General features: G+C 45.1%; 1 protein-coding gene across 1 annotated transcript; it reads right to left on the reverse strand.

Annotated features, from left to right (window-relative positions):
• Window positions 1–3,205: 3,205 nt before the first annotated feature.
• Window positions 3,206–7,564, reverse strand: LOC144325968 (uncharacterized). Its single transcript, XM_077921317.1, has 3 exons — window positions 7,253–7,564; window positions 7,097–7,136; window positions 3,206–6,056 (listed from the first exon to the last, which is right to left on the reverse strand). Exons 1-3 carry the CDS (start codon window positions 7,472–7,474, stop codon window positions 5,548–5,550), a joined length of 771 nt encoding a protein of 256 aa, XP_077777443.1. The 5' UTR covers window positions 7,475–7,564; the 3' UTR covers window positions 3,206–5,547.
• Between the last annotated feature and the right edge of the window lie 4,336 nt (window positions 7,565–11,900).

The following is an 11,900-nucleotide window of genomic DNA, read 5'->3' on the forward strand; positions in this document are numbered from 1 at the left end:
GCCTTAAATATAATAATAATAATAATAATAATAATAATAATAATAATAATAATAATAATAATAATTTATTTATACCCCACCCTTCCCGGTTCAGAAAACCGGGCTCAGGGCGACTAACAACAAATTTAAAACACTTAATTGTGAGACCAAAAAAAACCAGCATAAAATACAGTATAAAAGCACATTTTTGCACATTTGTTGCAACCTGGTAGCTGACAGGCTGAAGGAAGCCCCCAAACCCACTTTATCCAGCCTCTGGCATTCCTACCAAAAATATTTTGCAGTGTAGAGATTCTACTTCAATGTTCACACTTCAATGCTTGTTCTCTATTGGATTTTTGACATAATATGTTTGTGTGTAATATAATATGTTTGTGTGTAACACTTTGCCTGAACACATGTTCTCTAAAATGGTAGCCCCATGGCACCAAATTCTTTGGGGAACTGAGACTTCCTAGCCCCCACTGAATGGGCTCTGGAGAATAGAGTGGTCCTTGGAATAAAGACATTGGCCATACCTTTCTTACATACAACCTTGACCATCCATTTTCTGTGACAGACTGCAGCTTTTCACACACATTTTTCAAATAAAAAATAGCTATTTCTAGCAGACGGCTTTATAAACACAAAGGCAGTGATGGCATGCAAAGTTAGGAATTTATCACAAAATAAGGAAAGCGGCTCCAAACACTTGATTCATAGCACATTAGTCAAGGTTCCTTTGAGAAAGCCAGGTAAGTACTAACAGAAGCAGCCTTGTATCTTTGATACTTCTGTGGTTGTGGCAATCACAGTGGTTCTTTCATTTTAGCATTTCCCTGCCATGTGCTATCAGGGCAGGAATACAGGGGTGCTGATGTTGCTCTGAAATTGCTTGCTTCTTCAGGTAAAGTTGATGCATCTGCTAGCTGTTCTGATTTATTTCCAAGTTTCCAATGAGAAAATCAGTTTATGCCAAACATGACTTTAATACTGGCAGCAAAGTATTGATTTGAGGCCTTAGCAGGATGCAGATTCTGCTACAGCTGCAGCAAACAGGCTGAGGTCTAATCCTTTATCCGTCCCGCACATGTCAGAGCAGATGAGCAAAGAGAAACAATACTAGATGAGGGTTTCATTTTTGTTAGATAATGCTAGGTAATTCTTCTGCCACTGCTGCCGACTCAGGCTGAGCTCACTCTACTGTTTACTGTATACCCACTGCATTTCTGGTGTGGGGTTTATAATCCATGCTCCCAGGAAGTTATCCAAAATGCATGCATGCAGTGTACCTCGTTATGAAATACTGTCTGGTGTGTTGTTTCTTAAACCAGCTTCACATCAACTGGAGTCCTTAAGCCATTCCTAATTCATCTCTAGCCAAGGTATGGACACCTTTGCAAAGGGTGAAGACAACTTCACCCCATCAATTCCCCCTGGTGTGTACACTATTAGGACTGAATCTGACACTAATGAAGCCATGCGGATTTGAGCAGATGGGGGGGGGGAAGCACTGTGAAATAGATACAAAAACAAATTCACCAGCACTCTAAGGCAGCAATGTGAGCACATCCTCACTCTCCCTCCTCCAGGAGTGGTAAGTTGGCAATGTTGTCAAACAGGAGGAGGAAGAGCTGTCCATTTGCTCACTTGTGTATCCTCATAGTTTAAGGGTGCCCATATCCTCATAGTTTAAGGGTGCCCTAAGCTTGGCACTGAGATGATATGTGAAGCAAAAGAAGAGGGTGACTAATTGTGAAACAGACTGAGGTTTTGATCTATGGTTTTGGGTAATCAAACTGAGTAAGAGTTGAGTGTAGGAAATGCTATTGTCAGCACTTGGTAAGGGGAAAAGTGGTTTAGATTAGGGACTCAGTAAAACTGAATACACACTAGGGACATTTTCAAAGCCCCCAAATCGCCCTCGCAAGCTGTTATCTCTGATGGTGATTATTAACACCTCTAACCCAACCATAGCTGTCAACCTTCCCTTTTTTTGCGGGAAATTCCCTTATTCCAGCACCGTTTCCCGCTGCTCCCCGCTGCTATCCCGGATTGTTAGATATCCCGTAGACTGTCCCCGGGACAGGTGAGGCTGCTGATCCCTTACTGTATTTTCGAGGCTGCTGATCCCTTATTTTCAAATCTGAAAGTTGACAGCTATGAACCCAACACGTCTCCCCAGATGTTTCCGTGGGACTGGAGACATTGCCTTGGCTGATTGTTACGTCTCCTGTAGGAAATGAATGGATGTCAGGAGTTGTAAAAGGATAAAGGACTCATCTTGCCTCTGGTGTCAGTTTCTTGGACCACACCTGAGCAGAGCGTGAATCGATGGACAGGCCTATTGTATAATGCCAACATTTAGCCTTTTCTAAATGAGCAGTAACAAACAAAAATGTCAACATCTCCCGATGAGTTACACGTTGCAGAGTTACAGAGATTTTAAATTAACGAGATTTTAAGTTCTGCAGGTTTCTGTTGTCAAATGAGCCTCCCCAACTTGGGGAGAACTCATGTAATGTGTGAGAACTCAAGAGATTGGTGTCACCTTATTAGACATAAACTGGGTGAAACTTCAAGAAGCATGCAGTGGCCCAGTGACATTTTGTGTATACGCTCCCCTGTTGCACCTAGAAATGTGAAGAGTTCTGTTGAGCCTTACTTCCCTTTGAATACGCACATCTGTGCCCAGGTGTGCATGAATAGTCCCTCTAGTGCAGAGATGCGGAACCAGTGGCCCTCCAGATGTTGCTGAACTGGCTTGCATCAAAGCTGGCCATGGGGCTGATGGAACACGAAGTTCCATCGTATGCTGGGGAGAGAGAAGAATATACCCTCTGCTCCATTGTGTGTGCTTTTTCTTTTGTATTTTATACCATATGAACTTCAGAAGCAGTTAAGCTCTCTTGAAATCAGTGGTCTTCAGAATACTTGTGCGGCCATATTCTGGAACTGCTCAGGCACAAGAAAATTTTGCATTAATACTTTAGATGTACCAAGGGAAATGGGTGGCTGTGAAATAGCATTAGATCAAAATCTAATGTTAGCGATTTTTATAGGAAACCTGTGACCTGGAATTTTGAATATTACCAGCTGGTCCAAAAAGTATTGTCACAAAATGGTCATTTACTGAATGAAATACTAGCCATATTAATGAAAATATATAGGTACATCAATGAAACTGAGAAAACTATGTAAGATGTAAAGAAAAAGACAAAAATGATAAATTAAACAGTTTTTATTTATTCAATACCCAAGGGATAAATAAAATTTAAAAATACAACCTTTTTCTCTATGTTCCTTAATATACATTTGAACGGTAACAATAACAATAATAATCAGAGTTTATTTGATATGCCGTTTCAAAGAAATGAGGGGCTTTAAAAATAGCACCTTGAACCTCTTAACTCCACCATTTATTTACGTATTTACAAAACACACAGCTAACTTCTCTATGAAAAAGATAGCCCTCTTTTTAAATAAAAAAAAGGAATTGCACTAAAACAGGCAAGAAACTCCTATTAAAAAGAAAAGGCTGCCCAACTGGCCCTTAAAAAAAGCTACCAGAAATAAAAACACTTGAACCAGCTCAAGGAAAACAAACAAACAAAAAATATATACAGCAGCAACATCAAACATACCTCAGCAGAAATGAAATGTTAACGTTCAATAGTCTCATGTAAGCCAGGCTCTGACTGTTAAGTGCAGGAATTTATTAATTTTATTAATTTATTTAATTTGTATACCACCCTATACCTGCAGGTCTCAGGGCAATTCACAGGATAAAATGAGAAATGAAAAACCTATGGCCCTCTAGATGCTAAATTCTTGGTGCATTTTACAACCCTTGATCCTAATATAGGATCAAGACAGACAGATCATATCCCTTCAACAGAGTTTCCTAAAAAAAAAATATAACAGGATTTTCTCAGAATTACTACTGGCAGCACATTTGACTCATGTAACTGAGATGTGGGTGTTTATCCACAGCAGCCTTGAAAACACACACACAATAGTTGTGATTTTTCTTTCTAAACTAGCCAGCTAAAATGCATGTATCCTGCATTTTCAAGCTGGCCATGAAGAAATCTACTCTCCTCCCTCCTCCCATGGCCTAGCACAGAAACCATGATGCTGGCATGATCTGTCTCTCCTCTGTCAGCTGCTTGAGAGGAATTCTGTGTACTTGCTTACCTGAAACATCTAGTTGCCTGTGGCCTCTGGAGACTGATAAGCAAAGATGCTTTGGAGAGAACAGTATTGGTCAAATAGAAAGGCAGGAAAGCAAGCCTTCAAGACTGCAGAGGTATATCCAGATACACTCTTACAGGTGTGCAGGCTTAAGACACTGGTGTATGCAACTACTTTGCCATATATTAAATACAATTCAAAATAAAATACAAAGATTAAATATGTCAATAAAATACACTGTTGCAACATCAAGAAACATAAATAAAATATAAATTAGGTATGTTTCCCACCCCCCATTTTCTAGCCTGGATCTGGGCTATTAATTAGCGCTGGATATTTTCAGGGTGTTTTGTGGGATGGAAGAGAAAGCAAATCACTAATGTGCTCCTTTAGTACTTTTCTTTTCAGTGCTTTTGCTCCCCAGAACACAGGTGAATGCAAAAATTCACCAAAGCAGAGATCTAAGTCACTAACTGGGAAGGAATGGGCAAAATGGGCTGGGAACAGAAAGTGCAGTCATTAACATGCAGACAACAAGGGTCTTCGTGAACCTCAGCATCTCTTTGGAAGCTGGGCATAGACTAAGCAGAGGGAGTGGAGCCAGCCACCCAATCAAACGGATGTGTAAAGGTTTTGATAGTGTTTTCAGGAGCAACTTGTTAGAGATCCACCCATACCGTCTGAGGCAGAAGGAAAGAGAATGGTTTGTTTGGGATCTCCTGGAAGCCAGCATGCAACAAACTGAGTGACCAGCACCAGAGGCAACCAGGACTGCCGGAGCCTCCAAATGAGAAGAATCACAGAACTGTAGAGCTGGAAGGGGTCCCCCAAAGGTCATCTAGTCCCACCCCATGCAGGAATCACCACTAAAGACATGTCGCGCTGGACAGCAGTGTCAGGATGGGGTAAAGACAGGCACGCATCTGCTGGTGTCGATCTCATGAGTTGCATAATATTATTCCGGAATTGCTGCCCGACTGAAATCTGTCACATATTCAACTTGATTTTAGCTACTTCATACAGTAGATTAAGATATAAATCTAATAAGAATGAAAGGATCTTCAAAGGTCAGCAAGCCCAACCCCATTCTCAGGAGCGGATTCCCAAAACCAGCGCTAGCAGCAAAGCTTGCCCCCTTTTCTTCCCAATCGTACATAGTGATTGCCCCACAGTGAAACACAGGCACGACACGTGCCACTTATCCACACATTGTCCCAGTTGCCACACAGATCCATGCATTTCACAGCAGCACTTGGAACAGTCTTGAATGTCAAGTTTCCCACTGAAGTTCTGGTCCTGGTTCTCTCCAGACCCTGTAATCTGCATGAGCCTGCACACAATTACAGCTGTCATTTTTGATCCAGAGGAATTGTCTCAAGCGTTGTCTGAAAGTTCTTGAGCACCCTTCTCCATTCCACACACCGAAGAACGGCATTTGATTCCAGTTTCTTCTGAAATAGGCTCTGCAGGAACCTGGGAGATACCAAAAAAGTTACCCTTGGGACTAAGGGTCCAGCTCTTGTATCTTGTATTACTTGCCATTAATTCCACGGAAAGTTTATCATTCTCTTTCAGTTGATAAGACGAGACATCCATGAAAACTGTGACTGCAGTTTCCTTTGGATGCGCTGTAGCAGGGTAACTCAACGGGAGGGTCAGAATACGGAAAGAGTGTCCGTCACGATGGCCATGGATGATGAGGCTGACATTCACCTTCTCTTTAACATTAGATAACTGGTGTGAAATATTCATCTGGGCATAGATGCTGTACAGGCCATCGTACTTAATTCCCAGTCTTGAAGAATTGTATTCAAATATTGGGCTACATATTGTTCCGTCAACTTTACAATCCCACCAGTTCAGTTGCCTGTTCTGTAAGTGTGCTGTAAAAAGAGAGGAATCAAGTGGGAACATCTGTCACACCACAGCAACCAGTTCCTTTGCATCATCCCAGCAGGGACCCAACAGAGCCACCCACCAGTTTCCTTGGAGTCTCATAGAAGACTTATTTCTTGTATTTATAAGATTCTTTACCAACCTTTCACCTGTACAAAGCTTCCTGGGCAAGTTACATGAATGCAGTAACCAGAATAGTATAAATTCAGCAGAAGAGGCGATTCCCTCAACACAAAATACCTTATGGAGCTGTACAATGTACACATTCAACGCTGTGCGATGAAGGCAGTGCCGGATTTACGTATAAGCTAAACAAGCTATAGCTTAGGGCCCTACTCTTTTGGGGGGCCAAAAAAATTTAAAGGGAAAAAAATTGGATCCACACTTCCAAAATATAAGATAAACAACAAATAAAATAAAACCTACATACAGCAAGAGTGTTTTGTGTTGTGTAGGCTCTGATTTGTTATGTGCAAATGACTTTAGAAAATTAGGTCCATAAATGACCATATAGCATATAAACACAAAAAACAGTGGCAATTTGTTGCTGACAAAGGACAGCTGGACATATAAAGGGCCCCATTATCTTCAGTAGCTTAGGGCCTCATCAAACCAAAATCCGGCCCTGGATGAAGGTGCTAGGCACACCTCTGTGTGGAGGGAGTCCACCATTTAGGGGCTGTCACAGAGGAAACTCTCCCAGGCTGCCGAGAACGGCAGAGCCTCCTCTGCAGATCTTTATAGCTAAGAAGGTTGGTAGGAATGGAGGCAGTCTTTCAGATGTTTGGAGCCCCCCAAAATTAAGGGCTTCAAACACTGGTTTGAACACATTAAATCAGGCCTGGAAGCAAAACTGGCAACCAGTGTAGCTGTTCTAAAACAGGGGTTATTCTATGCGCTCCAAAGAGATCCCTGGCCCCTGCATTTTGAACCACCTTCTCCACAGTCCTAGTGCGTGACCCCTATCCCACAAGGGCTTCTTTGTGGACTCCAAGTGAGCACACGTGTTGCGGGAAGGGATACTTACTTGTACCTTCGCTGATCTTAAAGACGAGGCGAGTACAATTCTGAAAAAGAAAAGGGAAGTCTGGCGTTAGAGGCGTCGGAGAAGCAGAAATGGGGAAAGGCTTGTTTTGGCGCTGGCCGCCTCGCGCGGGGTTGGACTAGATGAGCTTTAGGGTACCTTCCCATGTTGCGATTTCTCAGAGCCAGAAGGCACTGGCGTCGGCGGCATCGGGGGCTGCAGCGCCCGCGGCGGCTCCTGCGCCCGACGCGCCAGGACCGTGGCGAGCGCCGCCAGCGAGGCAACCAGGGCGCACACGGCTAGCAGCAGAGCGCACCGCACGGCGAGGGAAGCGCGCCACACGCCGCGCCGACAGCTCTCGCTCTCGCCGGGGACATCCATCGCGCCGACCGCTGCCCAATTCCCTCGCCTGCCGGCCCGGCTCTGTTTAAGTATAGCCGCCTGCCCGCTCCGCCCAGCGCTGTCGACGGGACATCCCTGAAAAGGGGCCGGCACAGCTTGTCAGCAGCGACGAGGAGAAAACCTGTTCCTGTTGGAATTCCCTCAGCTATTAAGAGTGAAAGAGCTATTTTTGGTACTCTTTTTTTTTTTTTTTTTTGGTGATCGTTTAGTTTAGTTTAGTTTAGTTTTTTTGGTACTCTATTAGTTTAGTAGGGGGACGCGGGTGGCGCTGTGGTTTAAACCACTATGCTGCTTGGACTTGCCGATGAGAAGGTCGGCGGTTCGAATCCCTGCGACAGGGTGAGCACCCGTTGCCCAGTCCCTGCTCCTGCTAACCTAGCAGTTTGAAAGCACACCAGTGCAAGTAGATAAATAGGTACCACTCCGGCAGGAAGGTAAGCGGCGTTTACGTGCGCTGCTCTGGTTCTCCAGAAGTGGCTTAGTCATGCTGGCCACATGACCCGGAAGCTGTACGCTGGCTCCCTCAGCCAATAAAGCGAGATGAGCGCTGCAACCCCAGAGTCGGTCACGACTGGACCTAATGGTCAGGGGTCCCTTTACCTTTACCTATTAGTTTAGTTTAGTTGTCGGGGTTGGAGTAGAGAACCCTGAGGGTTCCTCCAACGATTACGATGCTACGATTTTTTCGCATTTTGTTTCTCTCCTTTCCTGGCTCTTTATCTCTGCCCCCTCCTCGCCCCATTGTTTGTTAAATGTTGGTTGCTCTCAGTGCCGGATTTACATATAAGCTAAACAAGCTATAATTTAGGGCCCCACTCTCTTGGGGGCCCCACAAAAAATTAAAGGGGAAGAAAAATGGATGTACAGTGGTACCTCCAGTTGCGAAAGGCATCTGTTCTGGAGTCCTGTTTGCAACGTGAAAAGCCCGCAACCTGAAGTGCCATATCTGCGCATGGGCATGGCACGATTTGGCTCTTGTGCGCAAGCGCGAAGCACGGTTTAGCACTACTGCACATGCATGAGCGGCGAAACCTGGAAGTAACCCTTTCTGGTACTTCTGGGTCGCCGCGGGACGCAACCTGAAAAAACGTAACATGAAGCAGATGTAACATGAGATATGACTGTACATTTCCAAAATATAAGATAAAAAACAAATAAAATAAAACTTACATACAGCAACAGTGTTTTGTGTTGTGTAGGCTTCTATTTGTTATGTGCAAATGGCTTTATTAGGTCCATAAATTACCATGTTCAACACAAAAAACGGCAACAATTTGTTGTTGACAAAGGACAGCTGGACATATAAAGGGCCTCATTACCTTCAGTAGCTTAGGGCCTCATCAAGCCTAAATCCAGCCCTGGTTACTCGCCTGATTCAAACCCACCTGTAGCCAGAGTGGGACCCCATGTTAATTCACAAAGGATCACTTTGATCTTCCTTGGTTGGGAAGCCAGAGGGATATATTGTTGCCCGCTCCCCAGGGGTTTGGTTTCCTTGCAAAGAAGATCAATGGAGATTGTGGTGTCTTTAGGATGTACTATATGGTTTCACCAGGGCTGGTGCCAGGCTAGTTTGTGCATTAGGCATGGCTACCTACTTGCATACATACCCCCCAACCCCCGCTAACTTCAGTTTTTAAAAGTTGACAGAATGGATTGCGTAAACTATCAAGGCATCTCTCTATTAGCTGCGACCAGCAAAATTCTTGTAAGAATCTTAGCAAACCATCTCTTAACAATATCTGAGGCGACCCTTCCTGAATTCCAAAATGGTTTTAGACCTTCTGGGGGACAGTGGACATGATTTTCACCGCTCAACAGCTTCATGAAAAATGCAGAGAGCAATACCAACCCCTGTATATGGCATTCAAGAAGGCTTTGTCACTGTAAATCATAATGCCCTGTGGACTGTCCTTCTGAAAATCGGCTGCCCAGATAAATTTGTGAACATCATTTGGATTCTCCATGATAATATGACAGCAACCATCGCAGATAACAATGGCTCTCAAAATGAACTATTCACAGGGGGATCAGGTGTTAAACAAGGCAGTGTTATCACCCCAACTCTATTCATTATTTTCATTGCCATGATCCTACACTTTGTTGAAGGGAAACTCCCCACTAGGTATGCTGACGACAGCGTAGTGTGCACACGCTCAGAGGATGACCTCCAAACCATCCTAAATATCTTCACAGAAACTTATGAAAAACTTGACCTATCACTCAACATCCAAAAAAACCCCCAAAGTGCTGCACCAACAAGTACAAAATAACCCCTCTGCAGTGCCACAAATCCAACTCAACAGTGTAACGTTGGAAAATGTACATGACATCTCCTACCTGGACAGCTATCTTTACACAAGGGCCAACATGGACGTCGAAATCCAGCATCATCTGAGCTCTGTGAGTGGAGCTTTCTCCCATCTGAAGTGCAGAGTGTTTGAAGACCGGAACATTCACAGGGAAACCAAAATGCTTGTTTACAAAGCTATTGTACTACCAACCTTACTGTATGCTTGCGAAACATGGATCACTTATAAACACCATCTCCAACTTCTTGAAAGATTCCATCAACGGTTTCTCCAAAAAATTTTACACATCACTTGGGAACACAGGCAAACTGATGCCAGTGTATTGGAAGAAGCAAAGATCACCAGTGTCAAAGCAGTGATTCTTCAACATCAACTTCGTTGGACTGGCCATGTTGTTTGGATGTCCGATTATTGCCTTCCAAAGCAACTACTCTATTCTGAACTTAAAAATGGAAAGTGTAATGCTGGTGGTCAACAAAAGAGGTTTTAAGGCTCTTTCAATGCAAATCTTTAAAAATGTAGTATAAACCCTGACAACTGGGAAACACTGGCCTGCGAGCACTACAGTTGGAGAACAGCCTTTACCAAAGGTGTCATGGACTTTGAAGACTCTCAAACTCAGGATGAAAGGGAGAACATGCTAAGAAGAAGGCTGTGATGGCCTGGGAATCCGATTCAGAGAGTGAACCGGAGGAATCCCAGCCTGCACAGGAGTCCCCGCCTCCAGGGCCAGCTGAACTGGGGCAGGGCCTTGATTCTGAGGAGCCTGCACCTGTGCCGGATCCTCAGGAGCAGGCACCAGGTGAATCCATTCTGGCTCCAGAGGTGGTTGAGGACTCAGTGCCTACAGGTGAGTCTCCCCCCTGGGCCCAGTAACCCTTCAGCCTCTCCTGAACTGCAGAGGCTTAGGGCAGAGAGGCGAAGGGAACTGGTTTCTCCCAGGAGGAGTGCTCGCCTTAAGGCCAGGAGAGGCGGGGCTCCTGGGGGCCGGGACCGCCCCTGGCCTCAGAGAAGATAAAGGCCAGTCAGCCCGGTCCCAGGTTGCGGGAGCAACGTCGTCATTGAAGAGCTGTTTCAGCCAGCATCCAGTCCTGTTCCTCCAGTGTTCCTGTCCTTGCCCGGCTCCTCGCTGTGGACCCCGCTTCGCCCGTGGAGGACTGTCCGCCGACCCTCGACTCAGGTCCTGGACCTCGCCCCACGGTAACCTCCCCCCGGGACCAGCACAGAGGCACATTTGGCAAACCCTCACCATGATCAACTCCTACCCAGAAACCTATGTCCCCACTGTGGAAGGACGTGTGGATCCAGAACTGGTCTTCACAGTCACTTACGGACTCACTGTTAAAACCGTGTTCATGAAAGACACTCTTACTTGTCTATGAGTGATCGCCAGAGAAGAAGGTAAGCAAAGGGGTGGGGGCTGCAGTATAGGACAGGAGGTGGCGTGAAAATGCAGGGGTGGTCTGTGTGCAAGGGAGAGTTGAGCAAGGTTCAAAGGAGGATAGAGTGAAGGTGAAAATGTAGGTGCAAAGAGGGTTGCAGAAAAGGAGGGAGTAGGAAGCACGGGAATGTGGGCAGAGATGAAAGCAAGGGCATGAAAGGATCTGAAGGAGAGGGAATGGCATCTTCAGAGTTGCACAGAAACTGGAAAGGGTGCTTACTAGTTGCAATGTGTGGAAGAAGATGCAAGAAGTTATCAGGAGAGTGTTTTGAGGGAGCGAGGGTGGCACAAAAGGAGTGGGGAGGCCTGGATGCGGAAGTGAAAACGGGGCAGAGCAGGACTGGAGAACAGAAGTAGTGTTGGCATGGTCAGGAGTGAGCTTAGTGGTTGCATGGGGTGGGAAGGGGAACTGCAGGAGGTTAATGCAGGAAGAAGAATGGCAGGCGTTGCAGTAGTTCAGGGTTCGCAGAAGCACAGTCCTAAGTAAAACCAGGACTGGTGCTATCATGAGGTCAACTAGATAGCTACCTTGGCTGCAGACCTTGCACTACTGACCTTTGAGGGGCACAGTTTTATACAGAATAGTTTTTGTTATATCTGTGCTGTGGACTTAAAGCAGTAGCTCAAAAGATTTCCAAAGTCCATGCCACCA

Source organism: Podarcis muralis, chromosome 17 (genome assembly GCF_964188315.1).
Source record: "Podarcis muralis chromosome 17, rPodMur119.hap1.1, whole genome shotgun sequence".
NCBI lineage: Eukaryota > Metazoa > Chordata > Lepidosauria > Squamata > Lacertidae > Podarcis > Podarcis muralis.

Excerpts from the sequence above, each read along its gene's own strand:
- LOC144325968 (XM_077921317.1), bottom strand. The coding sequence starts at position 7,474 with ATGGATGTCCCCGGCGAGAGCGAGAGCTGTCGGCGCGGCGTGTGGCGC. Across the intron at positions 7,137-7,252 it reads AGAAATCGCAACATGGGAAG|AATTGTACTCGCCTCGTCTT; the intron begins GTACCCTAAAGC and ends TTTCTTTTTCAG. Across the intron at positions 6,057-7,096 it reads TAAGATCAGCGAAGGTACAA|CACACTTACAGAACAGGCAA; the intron begins GTAAGTATCCCT and ends CTCTTTTTACAG.